Source organism: Hyperolius riggenbachi, chromosome 3 (assembly GCF_040937935.1).
Source record: "Hyperolius riggenbachi isolate aHypRig1 chromosome 3, aHypRig1.pri, whole genome shotgun sequence".
NCBI lineage: Eukaryota > Metazoa > Chordata > Amphibia > Anura > Hyperoliidae > Hyperolius > Hyperolius riggenbachi.
This window is the reverse complement of record NC_090648.1, coordinates 196,109,281-196,135,594: the sequence shown is the minus strand read 5'-3', so window position 1 is coordinate 196,135,594 and position 26,314 is coordinate 196,109,281. Positions and strand designations below refer to the sequence as shown.

Sequence of the window (26,314 nt, the reverse complement as noted above, 5' to 3'; positions counted from 1 at the left end):
CGATGGCCCATAGGGTTGCATTGGATCAAATGGTGCAACACTACATTTCGATCAAATTTCAATAGATTTCATTCTATTGGAAATCTGTTCCTACTGTGTGGCACACGTCAGATACATTCCTGTCAGATTCGACCTGACAGGCATCTGACAGAAATCTATCTGATGTTCGAATCTGCTGCAAATCTATAAGTGTATGACCACCTTTACCCCATCATTATAGTATAACAGCCTACTTCAACATCCAATCTGTTGATCCGAATATATCATAAATCATTGTAAAATAGTACAGCCTTGTACATTCAGGTTTTATTGTGCATGACCACTGCAGTAGTAAACTGATTGAATATAATTATAACAGAATTCTCATTCATACTATAAAGATGGGATAATGTTGAGAAAGAGTATACAATCCAGATTGCATGGTTTACCAGATGCATCATTTATCGACAGTTGTATATATAATACAGTGTCAAGCGCATGTCCTGGTCCTTGATGAGTTCCAACTGAGGCAAGGCTCATATACTTAAAAAAATAAATAAATATATATATATATATATATATATATATATATTAATCAAGATGAGTGCCCACTAAACCAAAAACGGTGGTGAGTATGGTGATAGTGGCTTAGGGTGGAAAGTTTCATAAAGGGACATAAACTGTCCTATCAGATTGATTTTGCACAGATTACATTGATCTTATTGAATCAAAAGTTCCATGCAACGCAATTGAAATGAGTGTACATTAACATGATCACTTTGATTTACCAATACAATAATGCTCCAGATCAATGTTGCACATTAACGATCATTGCCGATCATTATGACAACACTGCAGAGCATGGGCGCTGCCTGTACAGACATGCTTCTTAGCCGGGAATTGTGTCTGTTCAATGGAGAGGGGTAGAAGAATGACAGGGCAGGATAAGTAAAAACACAAGGATTTTGCTGTTTTACACCAGTGTTTCTCAACATTTTATTGGTATGTACCCCTTTTAAAACCATATACTCACGAAGTACCCCCTAGCATAGTAAACATTATCACAAGTACCCCTTGACAAATATATATTTAATCGTAGTACATTATAATTGGTTTTAAACCATTTCCAAGCTTTTACTATTGCTTATAATTAGCGAAAATACTAACTTGGCTTTGTTTAAATAAGATTTATCATTTTCTAAAACTCTAAATTTGTTATTCTTGGTTAAATATATCAAGCCCGAGTACCCCCTGGAACCCTCAGAAGTACCCCCTGGGGTACGCGTACCACACGTTGAGAAACTATGTTTTACACTTGCTATCCAGGATAGGTGTACAGTTGTCTATTTAAGCCACTAGATGGCAGCACCTGACCACAATACTACTTTCAGGACAGGCTGGCTAGACAAATGTGTACTGTGTACACCTTCACTACACAACATTCTATGCCTCTCAACCTGTCTCACTCTCCATGTATTACCCCCTCCCACCATCATCTACATTCTTTGTCAGGCTATAGATCTCTGTCTCCAGTGTCTGTCTGCTCTACACTTTCCCACTGCCCACTTTAGCTAGTATTTTTAGCAGAGAGAGGGGAAAAAACCTCTGACATTTCCTCAGTTCTTTATAGAGTACATTAGACAATTCTTATCACCACCTGTGCCTCAGAGGAGCTCACAGTACTCCGTACTTCACTATAAGGTCAACTTTTGGAAGAGACCAGTTCCCTAAGTAGCATGTTACATACAAGCAATGACACCCGAGCGATAACAGCCTAAATTCACCTTGGGATGTCCTGGCATATTCCATTTAAATAGAAGCACCATATGCAATGTCAAGATATTGATTGTAGATTTGGAAGAACCTTGTTAAATGCAGCAGATATGTTGCAATTATAAATCATGCTGAATGAATCAATAATTTGTAGCTCCAACCTTGCTTGACCCTCAGACCTTCTTCTGTCCCCTCCAGAGATTAGGTGTTGACATATAAACGAGGTACAAGAAAGATTACGGTGTAGACTACTGAGACAAGATAATTAGACGTGATGTGTTATTACAGTCAGTTGTCTACAAAGAATGAATATAAGTGTAGACGTATGATGAAAACTAAGGAAAAAAATAAATATAGGAATTTAAGTAAAGCAACCTAAAGTTCACCTGTCAATAGTTGAAATCCAGCGGTCTTCCAGCAACTTATCTTGACTGCAAATCAGTTTTTCTGCATTCTTGAAGCCTGCCATGACTCTGCATAGACTATTTCAGGGGGTCAAAACTTTTTAGGACAAGGGGCATATTGTCATTCTTGAGAGTGCTAGGGAACCGAAATAGCAAAATTAAACAACGTTTTTTGCTGATTGCAACTAGGTACACTTTACCTGTGACATTTTGTCAAATAAAAAATTTCCACAGGAAATAACCCATATACTGCGTCCAGTTAGCTCAGTGGCAGCGGCTAATCAGTGGCTGTTACTGGTATGGTGGTGGCTGCTAATCAGTGGCTGCTACTGCTACAGTGGTGGCTAATAACCTACAGGCAAGCAAAGGGGGAGGCAGAGGGCGACACAAGGTGGCCCTTACATTGTGCATCACAACTACAAACTGTGGGCCACATAGCATTAAGAAATGTAGAGAGCTTTGGATGCCACCAGAAAAGGCTCGGCTGGCCGCATTTGGCCAGACTTTGGACATGCTTGCTCTATATGAAAAGTCAAAGTGTATTATAAAGAGTTGCTTTTTCTAGTGTGTACAGTGAACAAGACTGCAATAAAAGATTTGTTTGACATATCTTCAGGATGCATCCATACATCATGTGGCCCATTTATCAAGGCATGTGCAAGGAAAACTGAAGCAAAAGTGAAACAGCTATACAGCTGTCAGAATCCCTGTTTTATTCAACAACTGTCTTAATAAATCTGCCACTAGTTTCCTGAGCTAAAACTACAGAGTTTAAGTGTTCATACTACAGCAATTGTAATTTCATGGTTTTGATAGGTGCTAGAGGGTAAAAGAATCATTCCACCACACAAAAGTTGCATGTAAACTGATAGTGTTACGTCTTCAGAATAATAACTATTTTTATGCCCCACTCAAAACACATTTATGATGGTGTTTTTAGGCCTTTATTTGTTATATGTGTTTAAAATAAATTAAATGGTCCCTTCCTAGCAGATACTGGTGGCATTAGGCAACATTTCTGTAGATGAATATCTATGCCTGGCCTCTGTAGGAGCTCTGACAACTGTCCCTACTGGTGTTTCATTTTATTTTATTATGGAGAGAGTGAAAAGGTGAAAAGCCCATCTTAGAACAACAAAAAAGTTCATCTAAAAGGTAATTAGAAACAGAGTTGGAAAGTATAGTATGCAGATTTTAGCACTAGGAATGTCATTGATAACCTCACCCCCTCTCTTGCCATGAGTCATCCCTCTATCCCTCTGTCTTCTTCCCTGGTCACCTCTTCTCACTCCCTTTTACAAGACTTCTTCTCGATACTCTCCTCTCCTCTGGAACACTCTCCCTAAACACACTGTCCACTTACCCACACTTACTCTTTTTAGGCGCAATCTGAAAACGTACATCTTCAGGCAAGCATACTCTCCTACCTAGGACACTTTGCCCACTGACCACCATTTCTACCACCACATACGGTTTCCCTTTACCTACTGTCCTATACCTTAAACCTTTAGACTGTAAGGCCTTTTGGCCAGGGCTCTCTTCCCCTTTTGTCTCACCATGCTGTGTAATGTGTGTACATACCTCCCAATCTGTGTAAAAATATGTAGTTACTGTAATTTGTTCACTGCATCAGCTGTTATCCACTCTTGTCTTGTATTAACTGTTGATTTGTTTATATTGGGGCAGCACAGTGGCGTAGTGGTTAGCGCTCTCGCCTTGCAGCGCTGGGTCCCCGGTTCGAATCCCAGCCAGGGCACTACCTGCAAGGAGTTTGTATGTTCTCCCCGTGTCTGTGTGGGTTTCCTCCGGGTACTCCGGTTTCCTCCTACATCCCAAAAACATACAGATAAGTTAATTGGCTCACCCCTAAATTGGCCCTAGACTACAGTAATTACACTACATAATACATACATAGACATATGATAATAGTAGGGATTAGATTGTGAGCTTCTTTGAGGGACAGTTAGTGACAAGACAATATATATATATATACTGTACAGCGCTGCGTAATATGTCGGCGCTATATAAATACTAAATAATAATAATAATAATAAGATTGTATTATTATTTTACCCTGTATGTTGTTGTACAGTGCCATGGAAGATGCTGGCGCTATATAAATTAATAATAATAATAATAATAATATGTTTAACAATGAAATATCAGTGCTAGGTGGACAAAACCTTTACTACAGACTTGGATAGTTCATTTTGTAATACCATGAAATGGTGCAAAAAGGTGTTCCAGAGGAGGGGGGTCACTCATGAGAAGTCATGTATTTGTTAATGTAAGTAGGTAACCAGGGTGGAAAACAAAGTGTAGAGCTGAAATCACAGTTGGGACGATGACTGAAAATTAAGAAGAAACTGTATGGAGGGAACAGGTTATGAAGCACTCTGGAAGTGAGGGTTAAGAGTTTGTACTAAATTCCCTGGGTTATAGGCAGTGTTGTGCTAGTGGAAGAAAGGGTAAATTAGAAGAATATCTGGGTTTGGTAGAGAGAAGAGGGGCTAGCTAGTTAAGTTCAATGAAGGATCATCCACCAGGCAACCTAGGCAGATGCTAGGGGCCCAGTGGGTGTCAAGGGGCCCACTTGCCACCTTCTTCGACCTCTCTCTACTTCAGTTTTCCAAAAGGACCCCAAGGGGGATTCAAACCTATTACCTTGCCTAGGGCTCCATTATATTTGAATCTGTCTCTGGTTAAGTTATAAAAAGGATGTTTCAATAGTCAAGACAGTAGATGATAATGGTGCACACAAACATGTTTTTAGCACAATCCTGATAGATAAGCTATATATTTTCAATATGGAAGTGAAAGAGCTAGTTAATAAGCTAATGTGAGGCTTGAGAGAGAGCCATATTTTATTGAGTCATATATTATTGCCACGGAGGAGAATTGGTGGGGTTGAAGTTGTTAGTGTGTGGTATCGGTTGAAAAGGGCGCCTGAGATGCCTGTATGAAAAGGGCGCCGCCATAGACATCAATGTTATTTCTGGAAATATGGGCTAAGGTGTAGAAAAGGGCACCCGAGTTTTGATATAGGCTACAAGCGGGCTCCCCTTTGTAGCCCATATTTTTTCGGCTACAAGGTTTTCGGCTACAGTAGGGCGCCCCTTTGTAGCCCATATTTTTTTCAGCTACAAGGTTTTCGGCTACAGTAGGGTGCACCTTTGTAGCCCATATTATTGCCTTTTTTTTTTTTATATGGGCTACACCAGGCGCCTTTTTTGTAGCCGAAGTTGGTATATATGGGCTCCACCAGGCGCCTTTTTTTACAGGCGCCCTTTTCATATAAACCCTAGTGTGTTTTTATTAGTCTTCATTATTTTTAAGTTAATACTTTTAAAGGAGGCAATACACTATGTGACAGATGAAATAAGGAGGTTGTTAAGGATGACACCAGGGTGGGAGAGCCCAACATGCAAAGCAGGGTTTTGTAGTGAACAAGAATTATACCTATCATGTCAGCGTCAAAAAAACATACCGTATTTGTCGCCGTATAAGACGCAAAAATGGGGAGAAAAAGTCCCTGCGTCTTATACGGCAAAGGCAGGGAATCCCCGACTTAATAACGCCCGCCGATGCGAACCGCGACCCGCCGCCACGTCGGGGATTCCCTGCCTTTCTGTGCCTGCCTTCCCCTGCCTGCCCGAGTCTCCTGGCCCCCCATGGAGTGTTAATAGCGGCGGCAACTTACCTTTGGCAGGCTCCTGCGCTGATCCTATATCATCGCGCTGCCCCCCCCCCCGCTAGCCTCCTCTGCCTCCCCCCTGCTTATCTGGCCCCCCCGGGTGAAGGAATAAGTATCGGTAACTTACCTCCGCAGTGTGCCCGCGATGACTGCAGACGTCCGTCTTCCAGGCACTTCTCGCTCTAGTGACCGACTTGAACTGCGCGTCATCAGTTCAAGCCGGTCACTAGAGCGAGAAGTGCCTGGAAGACGGACGTCTGCAGTCATCGCGGGCGCACTGCGCAGGTAAGTTACCGATACTTATTCCTTCACCCGGGGGGGCCAGATAAGCAGGGGGGAGGCAGACGAGGCTAGTGGGGGGCAGCGCGATGATATAGGATCAGCGCAGGAGCCTGCCAAAGGTAAGTTGCCGCCGATATTAACACTCCATGGGGGGCCAGGAGACTCGGGCAGGAGGGAGGGAGGAAGGCAGGGGGGGGGCAAATGGGGGGCACAAGAGGACATATGGGGGGCACCGGAGCACACATGAGGGGGCACAGTAAGACACATAGGGGCACATAAGCACACACAGGATACATGGGGGGGCACAGGAGGACATATAGGGACACAGGAGGACACATGGTGGGGGCACAGGAGAACACATGAGAACACACAGCAGGACACATGGGGGGCACATGAGGACACATGGGGGGGCACATGAGGACACAGGAGGACACATGGGGGGCACAGAAGGACCCATGGGGGGCACATGAGGACACAGGAGAACTCATGAGGACACATGGGGGGCACAGAAGGACACATGGGGGCACATGAGGACACACAGGAGAACTCATGAGGACACAGGAGGACACATGGGGGGCACAGAAGGACACATGGGAGGCACAGAAGGGCACAGGGGGACACATGGGGGCACATGAGGACACACAGGACACATGGGGGGCACAGGAGCACACATGAGGACACACAGAAGGACATGTACAAGATGCTCCTGGAATATGGACGCACCAGGTTTAGTATTTTTTTTCCCCTGGTTTTTGCCCTCTAAACCTGGGTGCGTCTTAAATTCCGGAGCGTCTTATACGGCGCGAAATACGGTAATTCTTTAATGTTGATGCTTTTTTAATTATTATTATTATTACTGATTTATAAGTGTCAACAACCATTACAAATTAATTTAAAATCTCAGTTGCTTAAGAAAGTCTTGTTTGTGCATCACTCAAGAAACTCCGGATGTACGTTTCATGGCTCACTTCACTGCTTCCTTAGAGGCTCAACATCTCAAGGCTTTGATAATGTTTATTGAATTTTGCTTAATGCCTTTATTAAATAGAAAATCCAGTTGAATAAAAAACAAAAAAGCAAATATGCATAGTCTGTATTATTTAGGTTTGGTTTGGAGAAACTGGGGGAGCAGGAAGACATAACAAAATAACTCAACCTCAAAATAGTAGAGAGATCAAGAGTGAAGAGATAGATTTGGGCGTTGTCTGCACAAAATGACACGGTAAGCCCAAAAAATTAATTGACCAATGCTGTGAATTTAGCAATACAATACAATACAATAACATTTGTAAAGCGCTTTTCTCCCATAGGACTCAAAGCGCAAGATAAGAGGAGGGGACAAAAAAAAAGAACTTTGTGATGTCCAGCATGAGGTAGCTGGCAAAGCAGCAAGGAAGTTTAAAAGAAAACTCTGCTAGGAAGAAATCCAAAAGGATCTACTTTGTTAAAGTCTAAAAAGGGAAAGAAAAAACAAGTATGCAGATATGGCCTTTGCAGTCAAGACATTGTTGTTGAATGTGTCAGTATTGACCGTAGTGGATAGGCACCCAAGTCAGGGTAAACGTGTGCTAAGCTGATATGGTGCTGTAGTCCAGCAGCACCCAAAACATAGAAAGCAGAGATCAGCAGCACCAAATAGAAGTACTTAAAGCTCTTTATGACATAAAAGAGATAAAGCCTAGGGACATCGACACTGTTTCGGAGGTATACTCCTTCCTCCGGCCCTGTATATAATGCCTGTGGTGTTTGTTACTCTTTTGAGTGAGCCTACACAGCTTGAGGAAGGAGTATACCTCTGAAAAAGAATCTGTCTCCGAAACATCGTCAATGAGATCTGTGTCAATGGGATGGTGGGCTGTGGGACCAGATTGAAAGGGATCAAACAAACAGAAGAAAGTCAGGCAGACAGTTTTGAATGGACATGGCATTTAATTAATTTGGAAACCAAAGGGATAATAAAGTTATAAAGAGAGTGGGCACAATTAGCAACATAAACAGCAAAGGAAGAATGTGGAGAAGCATTGGAGTTAGCAACATAAAAGCACTGCCCCATGTTTTGTTGTCAATTATGAAAGTATGCCTGAATTTAATAGTGCCAAATCATACGGTTCATACACACTTACCAACAATCTGTCCAACTATCTTCCAAACTTGTCTGTTGGAAGATAAGTTAGATGTGTGTACAGCTGACAAACAACCAGATGACCAACTGATAACAGGTTGTTTGCTAGATCCAACCTGTGGATCAATCTGACCAACTATCAGGGAGGTTAGAATATGTGTACAAGTCTTTTGAACAACTTTATTGTTTGCTTTTGAATGCAGATATGTTGTGCAGTTTGTAATTTAGCTTGCACGCATAGTATTTAAGTGAGTTGGTTGTTTAGATGGTTGGTGTGTGTGTACGTACTTGTCAGGTAAACAACTTGTGTGTGGTTGGTCGTGTTGTGCGGTTGGTTGTGCATTAAGTTGGACATGTGTATGAGCCTATAGAGTAGCAAGGTATTGAGTATCGGATTGAGTTAGTCATTTCTGAGTAATTAACCTAATGAAAGTGAAATGATTGTGTGTCTTTGTGGCCATTTTATTTTTCTAGGCTCTTTTGAGCAAAGCTTGGTGCCAACGTCTCTCCAAATAGGCAAACAGCAGGGAGGAAGTGTATGGATACATTTTTGTATATAACTGCAATGTACATTTGCAGCCTGCTGTGAAAAAGCAGCCTGAGATCAGGTGCGACAAAAAGAGGCCAACAGTGCAGATAGGAAAGTATAATGTTCAGTTAGCAGGTGAAAGCACTGAAAGTGCATACGATCTGGCTATATTGTTACAGAATAAAGAAATTAACAAGTTATTAGAGTACATGTGTGTGTCTTAAAAAAATTACTGAGAAACCTTGGAAATAATGGAGGTGAAGAATCATCTTGTGAGACCTATAGATCTATAAGGCAATATCTGGAATAGTTATGTTTATTTATGTATAGCGTTTGTAGCTTTTCCATTTCATTCCTTGAAGTACACAATCATCTGTTTCCAGTAGAAGTCTCTGTCAGTGAGTCTATACAACTAGAGGCGTCACAAGAAAGGAAAGTATTTCAAAATTGCTTCTGCACCAATGGTGGTCTGACGTGCAGCGATCAACTCTGGAGTAACAAGTACTTGCAGAAAATGTCTCAAGATCCGCACCATCAATAGTCCATCTTTATTAATAATTTGTTGTTTGTTGTGTGGGTTTGTGATGATTTGACAAAGGACTGTGACGGTCCGAAACGCCTGTGCGTCATCTGTAACTGTAACCCATGCTGTTTTTACCACGATTTATATGATTTAAATTATTAATAAAGATGGACTATTGATGGTTCGGATCACAAGAAAGGAAAGTAGCAAACTTTCTGTTTTTCCATAAACTTTCATCAGTGATAATATATTAACGTAATACACTGTTTTAGTGGCCCCAAAACACCAAATAGAAGTTGATGATTGAAAAAGTATCAAAATTCATAGCAAGATCTTTAAAGCGGAACTGTAGATACATTTTAAAGACACTGTTTCACTTACCTGGGGCCTCTGCAAGCCCCCAGCAGCCGTCCTGTCCCGCGCTGGTCCTCCATGGTTCTGGCCACACGTATCCTGCGCGTTCCCTGCTATTGCAGAGGGGAACGCGAAGAAAGGATATGCTTGGCAAGGCTGCGCTGGCCTCGACTTACTAGTCAAGGTATGGAACAGAGCGGCGACGGGAGAAAGGAGACTTGTGGAGGACCGGCACAGGACAGGACGGCTGCTGGGGGCTTACAGAAGCCCCAGGTAAGTGAAACAGTGTCTTTAAAACGTATCTACAGTTCCGCTTTAAGCTCTGTGCTTCTAATAATACTCATATCATATGCATGTTTCATGCAGCCGTTTGAAGCAGAAGTAATGCAAGCTAAAAGCCTTTACAGGAAACAAAACATAAATGTGGAATTCCCCTATAAAAACAATATTTACCTTGTGCATAGACATTAGGTCCACAGTCATTCTTAAAATGTAAATATACCCAAGATTTAAGTATACTGGATGGTAGAGGTTATGTTATGTGAAGGGATTCCTAGTGTTAAAATATTTAATAAATCTAAAACGTAAAAATGAAGCAGCCCAGAACGTGCTACATCTTTAAAGGGGAGCTTCTATCCATCACAATGAAAGACTAGCTATAACACCCAATGTACCAACAATATAGTGATATAATCCTCCAGTGTATAATGGAGCTATAATGGAGCTACAGGGAGTCCCTTCCCCATCCGGTGTGTGGTGTTTCTCCACGGGAAAAAGGAAAGTCAACCAGTGTCACCAGTATAAACCAGCTCCCTTGGACTGTGCAGTAAGTGACACATGGAAATCCATCCGTGTGCCACATGACCAAGCCCCCTTACATAAACAGCGTAGATGTTTTACAAATACCATTGTGTGTTCCATGACTCCTTGCCAGGCTGAGATCAAGTTGGGGAGCTTGCAGAAGCAAAACCAATGCCTTAGCCTACACAGAAGAGGTGGAATTAGGTAGCCATGCCAACAACTTGGCACTCCTGGACATCGAGCTGGGAAAGGAAATTTAAGTAACATCGCAGTATGCAATCTCAGGCAAAATCGAGCAACCATTAAGGCACCTAGTAATGTCTTTTAAGTGGTTACGCCGTTTAGACTAGGTCTTCATCTGGGGACGCACAGGGCAAAATACAAATTAAAATGAATAAAAATTGAAAATTACATCTAGTTACATCTAGTAATGACATTTAACCTCCTATGATTATTTCAGGATTTTAGCGTCTGAAAGCGGAGCAATTTTTTAACAAGCTTTTAGACCCTAAAAATCACACCGCTAGAGAGATCTGCAGCAGTCCTGCACATTACACACCTCCCATGGATCCAGCTCAGGATTACCGCTCAGATTTCCGCCCTGACTCGGGATTACCACAAAGGGGGTTAAGTGACCACACCATTTAGACTAGAAAGGCATTCATGTTAGGGCCCGTTTACACAATACACTGAGCAGAACAGTGGACACCACTTTGCACCACATTTTACCCACCACTGCCTGTGCTTCCCTCTTCACTGGCATGGCAGGCTGGGCAATTGATATCTGCACAGAATATTATTGTAAAGACATCCAGAAATGGGGACATCCAGGGAATAAGGTAAATGTCCTTCTTGTCCACACCTGCTTCAGCATGTCATGCACCACATCCAATCTACACACTGAAAAAGCATTTTCTTTTGGTGTAGTTTTAATAAAATGTTAGAACTACATAACACAGCCATAAATCATTTGAAAGCTGGTTTCTACATAATGCATTAGGAAGGTGTGCTTGGATTGTAAGTGTGCAGAAATGCAATTATTGTGTGAAGTAGAATGACTAAACTACAAAATCTATACCATACACTGCGGACGGGGAACTGTAATAAGTTAAATGAATAACACTATGCACAGGCTGCAGGTGCCATAGTGAGGGGCTCATGTGTAACTGTTTTTTAATGAACGTGAATAGATGGGAGAAGCGTGGCCACAGACATTAGCTCTATACCCTGTGACAACTGCCAGACCAGCTGTGTTTACTGAAGAGAAAAATAAACTTCTGCTTCTGCCTAGGAACACACACATTAAGAATAGTGTTATGATTAAACATTCATAACACAGTGTGTATGAATCCTGCTATCTTTTCTTTGTGTGCGGATCAAGTAGGTAAAGGAGCAGTTTCAAGGCAATCTGAGCAGAGAAAAATATATTTATAAAATTGGGGATTGATTATGCTTTTTTTCTGAGTTAATTTTCTGGAGATATAGAATGTCCAAATGTAACAGTTAACTGGTATAAGCCCAACTGCAAATGTGGTACTAACCTAACCAAAGTCTGCAGCACTCCCTAATTGGTAATCGGAGCATGAAAGGGACTCAGTCAGCATTTCTGATATTTGATGATCATCATTAACAAGATACAGTATCTCACAAAAGTGAGTGCACCTCTCACATTTTTGTAAATATTTCATTATATGTTTTCATGGGGCAACACTGAAGACACTTTGATCCAATGTTAAGTAGTCAGTTGTATAACTGTAATTTGCTATCCTATCAAAATAAGTCAACACACAGCCATTAATATCTATACCGCTGTCAAAATAAGAACTGTTGCTTTACATAGATGGTCTAGGCTATAAGATTGGCAACACCCTGAAACTGAGCTGCAGCATGGTGGCCAAGTCCATACAGCAGCTTAACACCACAGGTTCCACTTACAACAGGCTTTGCCATGGTCGTCCACAGTAGTTGAGTGCACGTGATCAGTGTCATATCCAGAGGTGTATGAGTGTAGATGTATGAGCAAGGGTATAACTAGGACCTGGCGCATCCCTCTGCAAAACTGTGCCTGCCAGGCCACCTACCCCCTAAGATTAAAATTGTGGTCGCCCCCACCCCAGAGTGAGCAGAGGCGTTTGGGCTCAGCCTGGCAATACTCATACCATATGCTGCACTCTGCATCATATCGGTCTGCATGGCTGTTGTCTCAGAAGGAAGCATCTTTTGAACATATTGCACAAGACAACCATCAAACAGTGTGCTGAAGAAAAGCAGCCTAAGAAAACTGATTTCTGAAACCATGGCCTGTGATCTGAAGAGACCAAAATAAACTTATTTGGTTTAGAATGGTGTCAAACGTGTGTGGTGGCAACTAGGGGAGGAATACAAAGACAAGTCTCTATTGCCCACAGTCAAGCCTGGTGGTGGAAGTGTCATGGTTTGGGACTGCATGAGTGCTAGCGGCACTAGGGAGCTACAGTTCATTGAGGCAACTATGAATGAAAACATGTACTGTGCATACTGAGCAAGCATGTCTGCAGACCTAAACCCTATTGAGAATATTTGAGAGATTTTCATACGGGAAGTGGAGGAGCGCAAGGTCTCTAACATCCACCAGCTTTATGATGTCATGGAGAAGTGGAAGAGGATTCCAGTGGCAACCTCGGAAGCTCTGGGTAATTCCTTGCCCAAAAAAAGTTAAGGCAGTGCTGGAAAATAATGGTGGGCACACAAAATATTGACACTATGAGCACAAATTTGACAATCTTCACTTAGGGGTGTATTCACTTTTGTTGCCAGTGGTTTTAGACATTAGTGGCTGTATGTTAAGTTGTTTTGATGGGACAGCGAATGCATGTGGTTATACAAGTTGTACATTTACTTCTTCACACTGTATCAAAGTGTCATACCTTCCATATTGTCCCATGAAAGAATAAAATATTTACAAAAATGTGGAAGGTGCATTCACCTTTGAGAGATCCTATAGCCATCCATTCAGATTTTCCTGTAGCTTTGTGTGTAACTTACCTGTTAAGTGTTGATAATTCTGCATTATTTTGTATAATTTGTCAAGATGGCAGCATTACTTTCTATTTTATATTGTAGGCTATTAATTAATAAATTGATGAGTAAATAATAGTAATGTAATTGCGCTCTTGCATGCTATGCATGCTACTATTAAAATCTTGCACCTGATAAGGAAGAGCGACAGTGAGTTCGTAAGGTGACGGGGGGGGGGGGGGGCATACACCCCGAAGGCCCATATTGGTCTCATTGAGACCTCAGCATCTGGTGAGTGAGTCCATGAAGGGGGGAGAGGTGGATGCATAAACTGTTATGTCAAGAGCACAAATACATTACTATTATTTACACATCGCTGGCAATAACCCAGAGACTTAATTGCAGCACCTGACAAATCTAATTGCTGGACTTTTTGATTGTCAATTTAATCAGTTAAATTTATTGACAGTTGATTTATATGTGTAGAGCGAGCGCTTTTATTACTATTTTTTAATATATTTTTAATAAATTGATGAGAACTGAACCCAATACTGACCCATGTGGGGCACCATTGATAAGTGTTGCTCATTTTGAGTATTATGCATTCACCACCGCTCTTCATCTTCTGTCCTTTAGCTGAGTCTATATCATCTACACACATTCTCACCTAGTCGTTGCACTTTCAGTTGCTGTTGCAGAGAACATGACTACTGTAAATGTTCTTGCAAAATCAAAGAATATTATATTTATTGCTTTCACAGTTATCCTGATTTGCATGCATGTTGGTGACATACAGTCTATGTTTAGCAAACCTATATTAATTAACTTAAATTAGATGATCCTGTGCTATATAATTTTGTATAGTACTCTTTACAGTACAATATCTTCTGTTTGGACACATACTTACTGGTGTATATTATCCCAGTTAAAATAGTCTCTTCTTAAATAGTGGAAACACATCAACTGTTTTCAGTCATATGGAACTGATCCATTGGAAAGAAAGCCACAGAAAATAAGATAAAGGAGTCTGTCAATAACTGAGCTCAGCTCCTTTAACTACCTGGGATGGATGCTCCCTGGGCCAGTACCTTGTCTGTCATGATTCTATTTAGATGCCCCTCCACTCCTTCCTTTGATAAGCAATTAATACTGAATGTGGAAGACCGTGAACAACCCACAAATGTAATATGAGACAAACGTGTCTCTTTGTGTAGAAAGCTATCAAGCATGCATTAATATCTCTGCTTTAGTTTGGGCTTCTGCACTTTTAAAGGTCCCAGATTTTCATCTTTCCTTTTAGGAGTTTATATATTTGTAAGATTTTTTTTTATTTTTCTTAATATAAATTAGTGACTTTTTCCAGCTTCCAGTTTTGCCTGTCAAATTTCCTTTTCACATTCTATTCTTTATATTTCTGTGATGCGGTTCAGTCTTACAATGCTATCTGCCTTTTATCTGTAGAAGATTTTTTTATTCTTAGAATTTTTGTTCCCATATGGGATGTTTATGCTACAGTACTCATTAAGATGCTCAGGTGTAGCTTCAGGTCTAGTAGTACCTGAATAGCTCAATTTCGTTTACAGATGTTCTGCTTTGCTGAATCTCTGTTTTTACATCTTACTAACTAAATGTGTGCACAGTAATTACATACACAGTTAATATGCACTAAAGTATACACATAATTGCTATGTGCTTATTTTAATAAGGAGGAAATAAAAATAAAGAAGCGGACATTTTGCAATTGAGACCACCTGTACAGGAAACTGAGCCATTCTGGTACTAATGAATCCAAACCTACACGCACGCTTCAACACTAGACTTTGCCCTGTAGCTTGCTAACCTAGTCTACACGACTTAGTCAGTCCCTAAGTTGTTTACACTTGGCTTTTCTAACGCCCATAGTTTTAACCACTTGAGGACAGTGGGCTTTACCCCCCCTTAAGGACCAGACCCTTTTTTTCCATTCAGACCACTGCAGCTTTCACGGTTTATTGCTCGCTCATACAACCTACCACCTAAATGAATTTTGGCTCCTTTTCTTGTCACCAGAGATGTGGCGAACTGTTCGCCCCGCGAACATCTCTGGAGCTCTTACTACTTCCGGGTCGCACTGACCCAGAGTAGTACGCCTGCGCTGCCCGGCTGAGCGCGTCCTAGATCGCGCTCCTGTTCCCGGGCACTCTCTGCGCATGAGCGTGACGTCATTCATGACGTCACGCGCAGAAAGTGCCCGGCAACAGGAGCGCGATCTAGGACGCGCTCAGCCGGGCAGCGCAGGCGTACTACTCCGGGTCAGTGCGACCCGCAAGTAGTAAGAGCCCCAGGGATTTGGAGATGTTCGCCGGCGAACGGTTCGGGAACTGTTCGCCACATCTCTACTTGTCACTAATAAAGCTTTCTTTTGGTGCTATTTGATTGCTGCTGCGATTTTTACTTTTTATTATATTATCAAAAAAGACATGAATTTTGGCAAAAAAAATGATTTTTTTAACTTTTTGTGCTGACATTTTTCAAATAAAGTAAAATTTCTGTATACATGCAGCACAAACAATGTGGACAAACATGTTTTTGATAAAAAAAAAACCCATTCAGCCTATATTTATTGGTTTGGGTAAAAGTTATAGCGTTTACAAACTATGATGCAAAAAGTGAATTTTCCCATTTTAAAACATCTCTGACTTTTCTGACCCCCTGTCATGTTTCATGAGGGGCTAGAATTCCAGGATAGTATAAATACCCCCCAAATGACCCCATTTTGGAAAGAAGTCATCCCAAAGTATTCACTGAGAGGCATGGTGAGTTCATAGATTTTATTTTTTGTCACAAGTTAGTGGAATATGACACTTTGTGACAAAAAAAAAAGTTTCCATTTCTGCTAACTTGCGGCAAAAAAAATAATGAAATCTGCCACGGACTCACTATGCTCCTCTCTGAATACCTTGAAGTGTCTACTTTCCAAAATGGGGTAATTTGTGGGGTGTGTTTACTGTCCTTGCATTTTGGGGGGTGCCTAATTGTAAGCACCCCTGTAAAGCCTAAAGGTGCTCATTGGACTTTGGGCCCCTTAGCGCAGTTAGGCTGCAAAAAAAGTGCCACACATGTGGTATTGCCGTACTCAGGAGAAGTAGTATAATGTGTTTTGGGGTGTATTTTTGGGAGAAATATCTCTGTAAATGACAATTTTTGATTTTTTTTTTACACATAATTGTCCATTTACAGAGATATTTCTCCCACTCAGCATGGGTATGTGTAAAAATACACCCCAAAACACATTATACTACTTCTCCTGAGTACGGCGATACCACATGTGTGGCACTTTTTTGCACCCTAACTGCGCTAAGGGGCCCAAAGTCCAATGAGTACCTTTAGGATTTCACAGGTCATTTTTGTTTCAAGACTACTCCTCACGGTTTAGGGCCCCTAAAATGCCAAGGCAGTATAGGAACCCCACTAATGACCCCATTTTAGAAAGAAGACACCCCAAGGTATTCTGTTAGGAGTATGGTGAGTTCATAGAAGATTTTATTTTTTGTCACAAGTTAGCGGAAATTGATTTGTATTGTTTTTTTTTCACAAAGTGTCATTTTCCGCTAACTAGTGACAAAAAATAAGATCTTCTATGAACTCACCATACTCCTAACGGAATACCCTTGCGTGTCTTCTTTCTAGAATGGGGTCATTTGTGGGGTTCCTATACTGCCCTGGCATTTTAGGGGCCCTAAACCGTGAGGAGTAGTCTTGAAACCAAATGTCGCAAAATTGCCTGTGAAATCCTAAAGGTACTCATTGGACTTTGGGCCCCTTAGCGCACTTAGGGTGTAAAAAAGTGCCACTCATGTGGTACCGCCGTACTCAGGAGAAGTAGTATAATGTGTTTTGGGGTGTATTTTTACACATACCCATGCTGGGTGGGAGAAATATCTCCGTAAATGACAATTGTTTGATTTTTTTTACACACAATTGTCCATTTACAGAGAGATTTCTCCCACTCAGCATGGGTATGTGTAAAAATACACCCCAAAACACATTATACTACTTCTCCTGAGTACGGCGAAGTCCAATGAGTACCTTTAGGATTTCACAGGTCATTTTTGTTTCAAGACTACTCCTCACGGTTTAGGGCCCCTAAAATGCCAGGGCAGTATAGGAACCCCACAAGTGACCCCATTTTAGAATGAAGACACCCCAAGGTATTCCGTTAGGTGTATGGCTAGTTCATAGAAGATTTTATTTTTTGTCACAAGTTAGTGAAATATGACACTTTGTGAAAAAAAACAATAAAAATCAATTTCCGCTAACTTTTGACAAAAAATAAAATCTTCTATGAACTCGTCATACACCTAACAGAATACCTTGGGGTGTCTTTTTTTCTAAAATGGGGTCACTTGTGGGGTTCCTATACCGCCCTGGCATTTTACGGGCCCAAAACCGTGAGTAGTCTGGAAACCAAATGTCTCAAAATGACTGTTCAGGGGTATAAGCATCTGCAAATTTTGATGACAGGTGGTCTATGAGGGGGCGAATTTTGTGGAACCGGTCATAAGCAGGGTGGCCTTTTAGATGACAGGTTGGGCCTGATCTGATGGATAGGAGTGCTAGGGGGGTGACAGGAGGTGATTGATGGGTGTCTCAGGGGGTGGTTAGAGGGGAAAATAGATGCAATTAATGCACTGGGGAGGTGATCGGAAGGGGGTCTGAGGTGGATCTGAGGGTTTGGGCGAGTGATCAGGAGCCCACACGGGGCAAATTAGGGCCTGATCTGATGGGTAGGTGTGCTAGCGGGTGACAGGAGGTGATTGATGGGTGTCTCAAGGTGTGATTAGAGGGGGGAATAGATGCAAGCAATGCACTGGCGAGCTGGGGTTGGAGGGCGTTCTGAGGGTGTGGGCGGGTGATTGAGTGCCCTAGGGGCAGATAGGGGTTTAATCTGATGGGTAGCAGTGACAGGGAGTGATTGATGGGTAATTAGTGGGTGTTTAGGGTAGAGAACAGATGTAAACAATGCACTTGGGAGGTGATCTGACGTCGGATCTGCGGGCGATCTATTGGTGTGGGTGGGTGATCAGATTGCCCGCAAGGGGCAGGTTAGGGGCTGATTGATGGGTGGCAGTGACAGGGGGTGATTGATGGGTGGCAGTGACAGGCTGTGATTGACAGGTGATCAGTAGGTTATTACAGGGAAGACCAGATGTAAATATTGCACTGGCGAATTGATAAGGGGGGGGGGGGGTCTGAGGGCAATCTGAGTGTGTAGGCGGGTGATTGGGTGCCCGCAAGGGGCAGATTAGGGTCTGATCTGATGGGTAACAGTGACAGGTGGTGATAGGGGGTGATTGATGGGTGATTGATGGGTAATTAGTGGGTTTTTAGGGTAGAGAACAGATGTAAACACTGCACTTGGGAGGTGATCTGACGTCGGATCTGCGGGCGATCTATTGGTGTGGGTGGGTGATCAGATTGCCCGCAAGGGGCAGGTTAGGGGCTGATAGATGGGTTGCAGTGACAGGGGGTGATTGATGGGTGGCAGTGACAGGGGGTGATTGATGGGTGATTGACAGATGATTGACAGGTGATCAGTGGGTTATTACAGGGCAGAACAGATGTAAATATTGCACTGGCGAATTGATAAGGGGGGGGGGGGGTGTGAGGGCAATCTGAGCGTGTAGGCAGGTGATTGGGTGCCTGCAAGGGGCAGATTAGGGCCTGATCTGATGGGTAACAGTGACAGGTGGTGATAGGGGGTGATTGATGGGTAATTAGTGGGTGTTTAGGGTAGAGAAGAGATGTAAACACTGCACTTGGGAGGTGATCTGATGTCGGATCTGCAGGTGATCTATTGGTGTGGGTGGGTGATCAGATTGCCCGCAAGGGGCAGATTAGGGGCTGATTGATGGGTGGCAGTGACAGGGGGTGATTGATGGGTGATTGACAGGTGATCAGGGGGGATAGATGCATACAGTACACGGGGGGGGGGGTCTGGGGAGAATCTGAGTGGTGGGGGGGGGATCAGGAGTCCCCAGGGTGCAGTTAGGGACCTAATAAAAAAAGTAGCATTGACAGATAGTGACAGTGAGTGATTGATGGGTGATTAGGGGGGTGATTGGGTGCAAACAGGGATCTGGGGGGGTCTGAGGGGTGCTGTGGGCGATCAGGGGGCAGGGGGGGGGGGGAAATCAGTGTGCTTGGGTGCAGACTAGGGTGGCTGCAGCCTGCCCTGGTGGTCCCTCGGACACTGGGACCACCAGGGCAGGAGGCAGCCTGTATAATACACTTTGTAAACATTACAAAGTGTATTATACACTTTGTATGCGGCGATCCGGGTGCTAGTAACCCGCCGGCGCTTCCAAACGCCCAGCGGGTTACAGCGTGAGGGGGGGGCGGAGCCAGTCCCTGGCGGAGGATCGCGTCACGAATGACGCGATCTCTCTGCCCATGCCCGTACAAGGACCGCCGCCTCTCGTACATGCGGCGGTTCTTGCGGGATCCACTTTCCGGCCGCCCATGTGCAGTGGGCGGTCGTTAAGTGGTTAAGTTGTCCCTTTGCTCAAAATTCTGTTAAATGCCAGATCAAATGTTACCATATTGTGATGACCAAATCTAGCAGAGTGTTTCCCATGGCTGGCTAAAGAGCACACAAGCAGAGTTATTGTCACCTTCTGGGACTGAAACTTGATCCATTGGGTGACAGTTCGGGGCCAGGTGCTGTATAAATGCATCAATAGGCCAGAGGCTAGTGACATTTCCTGTTGCTATGAAGGGGGAAGAAGAGCTCAATGTGCTCATACAAGATGCACTGGGACAGTTGTACACATGCTAGATGAGAACTAGTCTACCTTGAGCAGCAGCCTTTAGTTCGTTTAGCTACCTCTTGATTCATGGAATTAATTTTCAGTGTTGATAAACATCTGACTTTTAATGGAATGAGTAGCTTCAATATCCAAATTAATGCCTGGAGATTTCTAATCCACCCTAAACTACTGTATGACCCCTGTAGTAGTTATGCTACTAGAGTCCAAACAACAGTATGTGACCAGAACATAAAAGCATATATTTAATTTAATATGAAATTTAAATCACCTCATCTAATCGTCAGAAATCATGCAATCATAATTTATTTCATTCTTTCTCAGTTCATAGACAAATTATTATAGGAGTAAAAATAAGTCTTTGCATCCCATTAAAGGTCTTTTAATAGATGTAATCATATTAAAAAAATAATATTTCATTTTAAGATAGCAAATGAAGCATGTTGCGAAAGTGACATCATACTGCATTTTACAACAAAGCAGACTAAGAATCAGTATAAACAATTATTTACATCACAATGTTAGAAGCGGCAATTTTGGAACAAAGTTCAGCAATAAATGTTGCTGAATGTGAATGTTTCTGCAATTAGTTATTATATCTGAGTCACTATATAACAACAAATTTGTAACAGTTTTGTATGATTAATTACTATTAAAACATTATATATGGATTAGAATATTTACAAGGCATAATGTTTATTAGACATCATACTGTACAGTCGTTTCTTACTAATGGGTGATCAGCAAGTGGTTTTACGTCTTGAAAAGTGCAGATTATAACAATTTCATCAACAAGCTCTGCAAGATGCATTTGCAAAATCTTCACTTTCCTTGGATCTTTGCATGGACTGCAGCCTTCCACATTCCAGACTATTTGCAAAAACAACCAATCAGAAACCTTCCAGCTTTAGTAAAGCAATGGTGAAGTGGTCCATTGAAGCTCTCTCTAGTAAGTTATACTGCGCAAAGAATTAACGGAAGGCAGACAAGACAGCCCCCTTCATCTCCTGGATAACCTTACAGCCTAACTAAACCCAAAACTGAAGATGTTAATTTCTGAAATTATTTATGTTTATTGTAAATTATAAGTATTACTTTTGGCACTGTATTGTAGGTGTTAGGTAGCTGTGCTTTTTAGACAGTTCCATGCCTCCTTCCTGTCTATAAAGTGGGTTCCATGCTTCCTGTGACTACAGATCATGCCTGGGTGTACAGTAAGCTGTGCCAGCATAGTGACCTACACAAGCTCCCACCCATCTCTTCAATTCCAAGCACAACCTGCTCATAAAACAGGTATTCTGTCCACCACATTGCTTATATACTGTAGTTATATACACTATCAATCTTATACCTGTTCAAATTTTCCTTGTTCAATTTTGGGTTTAGTAATGATCCAAATCAACTCAGTTCTTTCCACTCAAAAGAAGGTTTGTATATGATCCAGGAAAGGCCTGCGTTTTTTTTTTTTTTAATAATATAGTGCATTGATGGGAGATCTATTAACTGTTTCCACTACTGCTTAACTGAGATTGGTTTTTATTTTGACCTTTCAAATGATCTGATATTTGATGTTGGTTTTCCGTGTGATCTTCTGGTTTCATGTAGAGTCTCTCAGCAGTTGGCAAATGCTGCCTGAAAAACTCAACAATTAATCATTACAATTTAATCAGACAGCTTAACAAGGAGAAAACAGTTCCTTCATCACAACTTCTAACTGCATGGAAGAATAATAATACATGTTGGGTAGTTTGGAGTCCATTGTGCAGCTCTGAGTATTGCATGGGATGTACAGTGCAAAGTGTTCTATGGTTAATATCTCTTTTAGAGTCCAGTAACAGATCCATATTAGGTGGTAAGGCCGTCTTCCCTAGAAAATTTATATGCAGAAGATGCTTCATAAAGACTGTCTCCATCAGTGCTCAGGTCATCATCATCATCATCTAGATCATTCAACATCTTGCTTGGGGAATTTCTGCGTCTGCTATAAAAATACATACATATGCATTTTAAGTTGTATGAATACAAAAAGCAACACATAAAAACAAAGCAAATCTTATGGAGAAGTTTTGTATGCTATTTACTAGGTTCTTAAAAAAAGAAATCTCTGATCACAGGTTCTCAAATACATTCCATCAGAAACTGACTGTAAAGCTGGATTCAAGCTGTATGCATTGCATAATGCACACATTATACTCTGTATGCACTTCAAAGGATACTGTGCACGTTGTGACATACACTTTATTTCAAAGAATGTGCATGTTATCCAGAAACTTACTGCATCCAGGGAGTTAGAATAATGCGATCCAGCACAATGCAGAGATATGAACAGGCCTATAGCATTACATGGGAAGTGAGTTTGCAAGCATGATTATCCCGTAATGCAGCGGATATCGTCTGAATGCATCCTAAATGTTTGTTTTAACTGTTTTTATGTAACTCAGTTTGCATATAAAATGCACTTTTAAACAGACAATTTTGGGTGTTCTAAAACTCTTGATTGGTAGTGTATACATACTAAATAATTAAATTTGGAGAGTTACCTATATTTCCATTAATAAAGAGTGGAATGTTAATCCATTGGTTTCACCTGATTGCTGTATGGAGTTAGAAAGGACTTTTTTTTCCTGTTCAAGGCATATTGGACATTTTTCAATTACCTTTTACTTTCCCCTGGATGAATTAAGGATTGTGAGGGAGCAGGAGATTGCTTGTTTATTTATTTTTGCTAATTGGCCGTACTTGGACAAAGGTTTTACAGGGTCTAGAATGCAATATTTTCAGGTTGGCTGATGATGATCCTGGCCAAAATATTTCCACCAGAACTGAAATAGAAAACTATTCAGTATACTAAAATGAAGCAATTGTAATATATGGAAACAAACTAAAAAAGCATACCTATGAATTGAAATGTGAGAATTTTGGCTAAGCCCATGAGCTGGTTATAGGAGGACCATTGATTTGGTTTCATTAAGGTAAAGCTTGTCCATTAGCAGCAGTGACTTTGAGGAGTGGCCCTACTCTTTCATGAAACGTGACCACTGCATAGACTCTGCCTGGCCAGCAGAGAAGGCCTTGATTCTGCAAGTAGGTATTTCCGCTTTTCACACAAACATGCTATATTGTAATACAGCTAAGCATTTCAGTGCTGTCATCTTTAGGTAACTGAAGAAAAATCTTAAGAATTAGGTAGCAGTATTTTTAGCTACTATTATCCTGCTTGCTCTGTGATCTATAATTCACTAACAATACATTTACAGCAGACATCATAATAAAAAAACATAACTATTGTAGGTGTTTTATTAAGGCATGCAACATTAACCTATATGTATTACTGTCACACTGTGTAATTTAAAAGACAGTCAAAGACACACTAACCTGAGTTCCTTCTTTGTAGCATTTAGCTGCCCTTGTAGCTGCTCATTGAGGTCAAGTTGCTCCTCTAAATCTCTTTGAAGCTTCTTCTTGGCACTTTCCAACCTATCAATTTCTTCCTCGGCTTCTTGTATTTGTCTCTTCATTGATTTAAGTCGTAAACTTAGCTATAGATTGTAAGGGGGGGGGGAAAGCAAACATTTGTCAATGCACAAAACGGTTCTTCTTAGAAAACTTCACTACCTCAGTATGGTGTACAAATATATAGTCATGACCAAACCCTCAAAGTAATTAGAAAGATTCTGAGCAAGTCTGTACAATGCCTATTATTCTGAACACCTCATATTGGCATAATTATGCTTTCCTTGTCCACACATCACTTAATAGTAGCCAAACATATAATACAATACAATAACATTTCTATAGCGCTTTTCTCCCATAGGACTCAAAGCGCTTAGGCTCTCTCAGATTCAGTAATTGGTAGTAGGATGAAGTATATAAGGAGTCTGTTTCTGACTGGTTGGTTCTTGAGCAACAGCCATACATCCCCTTGCTTCAGTTTTAAATGTTAATATTTAACTACTGTATAAGTCAACGGTCTTTATGTCTCTAGGTAGAGAAGCCATTTTGCAGCCATACTGCATTGTGGGTAAAATAGGTTAGATTCTCTTGGAAGTTACAAATAGAGATTTCAACCAAGAATAAAATCATAATGTGATCTGTCTCTTAAATAAGGATAAGCGATCTTGTCCCCTGCTGATACTGATACACTGAAAAAGGCTGAAAAAAACCCCACAACATTCAGCTTCCTACAAACTTACAATATTTTAAAGCATGGCAATCCAACATCAACTTATGTTCGTTTGCTGCCTGCCGCTGACCTCGGCCTGAACCCTCCGTGCTCCTGCCTGTGTATTGCACTACCCGCTGCTGCTGACACTCCAGCCTTCCCGTGCATTAGGGGACTCTGTTCCTACCTTCAGGATGGTACATGAGAATCCATCCTCCACAACCAAGTCTCCACCCAAAGCACGTTTCATTACAAGATTCAGTGAGGCATACTGGAAGTATCAATAAATTAGGCTGAGCACTGAGCATTCCTATTGATCAGTAAAGCCATCCATCACATAAAATTGAGACTTAAGAGGTCAGAGTAAAAGAGGTTCAGATACTTGGGGACTACCTCCTGACAATCTTAGCAAAAAGCAGTAATTTGCATATTATTTTCCTGGCTATAAACCTGGAGCATGCCATTTTGTCATGCAGGTTACGCTGGAGGTAACTTCTGATTATATGCAGTACCATCATATTCTCTTTTATATTATTCTGGTCTTTGGGTTTCTTTAAGGCTAAAAAAACAGGAAGGGCAGTGAATGCTTTACAAAATGTCTAGGCCTTTAGCTTTGCCGATCATGTAAACACAGACAGAACCAAATCAAAACTAATATTTGGTTCTTATAAATAATAAGGAGGGGCAAGTGAAAACATTCCTTGGTCTGAACTTGAAGCAATCCTGATAAAAATGATTTATACTTATTTTGCAGTAATATGCTGTGTTCTTGTCACGATTGTGGAACTTTCCCCGTGATCAGCGCACAACGCGTGCGCTGACACGGCGGAGATCCTCCACAAGCGTATAATTTGCAGGAACCCAGCAAAAGGTGCTACGCACCTGTAGAGGGAAATTCCTGTCGGCAGATGGCGCTGGGAAGTGCAGAGGAACCAATCCTCGTGTACCTCCACAAGTGCCAGACAGGAATTGTACGAAGCGCAGAATGCAATCGCAAGAGAGGCGATAGTAAATGAGATTGAGCAAAAGGGATAGGTTGTATGTGTGTGCGCCAATCCAGTCGCCACTCCGCGACCGCGCACACACAACAGCAGATACGAAATAGGAACGCGATCGCGAGAGGTGCGATCGCGAGACGTGACACAAGGCAGAACAGAATAGAATACAAGGGTAGCAAAGGCACAGCAAATACAATAAGGAGATACGGAAAACAACAACCGCTAGCTAACCGCGAACACCGCACTCATTCGCAACAGTGCAAGCGGTTATGCGCGATCTCCACGTGATAAGCACAATAGAGACAAGCACGCCTAACTAACCATAAACAGACAAACATGAAACAGGGGACGCGAGCGCTTGCTTAACGGTTACCTCACCGAGCCTGTAGCAAGCGCAGTGGACAAGACAGACACACGAAAAACAAGAACTAGGCAGGAAGGATTCACCGCTCTTCCGCCAGAGCAAGTGTGATCCAAGCAGGAACATAGATCAGAAAGATCCACAACCGCTAACGCTAGCGGCTAGTGCGATCTCAGCAAGACAGAACGATTCGCTATCAACCGCCGTTGGTGACAGCGCAATCGCGACCGACAAGACAGAACAGAAGGATCCCCAGCGCTCGCACAAAGTAGCTAGCGCGATCCCAGGAAACAGAACAGAAGGATCCCCAGCGCTAGCACAAAGTAGCTAGCGCGATCCCAGGAAACAGAACAGAAGAGATAGCTGGTAGCAACCGCTGCACCAGCTATACTCCAAGAACATAGATCAGAACCATTTCCTGTCAACCACCATAGGGACAGGACAATGGCAAACAGGCAAGACAAGACAGAACAGGCAATACAGATAATACAACCTGACTGGGCTAGAAGGGGAGCCAAAAGCAACCCCC

The 26,314-nt window shown here is 42.0% G+C and overlaps 1 protein-coding gene across 3 annotated transcripts in view; it reads right to left on the bottom strand.

The window, feature by feature from the left end:
- Nucleotides 1-20,697: 20,697 nt before the first annotated feature.
- The window catches only part of CGNL1 (cingulin like 1), a 150,892-nt gene continuing 145,275 nt past the window's right edge, over nucleotides 20,698-26,314 (bottom strand). For all 3 annotated transcript variants that reach the window (XM_068275513.1, XM_068275515.1, XM_068275514.1), the window contains exons 18-19: nucleotides 23,640-23,803; nucleotides 20,698-22,245 (exon numbers count right to left, since the gene is read on the bottom strand). In XM_068275513.1, coding sequence (XP_068131614.1) covers nucleotides 22,110-22,245; nucleotides 23,640-23,803 — 300 coding nt within the window. In that variant the 3' untranslated portion in view covers nucleotides 20,698-22,109. The remainder of the gene's footprint in view (nucleotides 22,246-23,639; nucleotides 23,804-26,314) is intronic.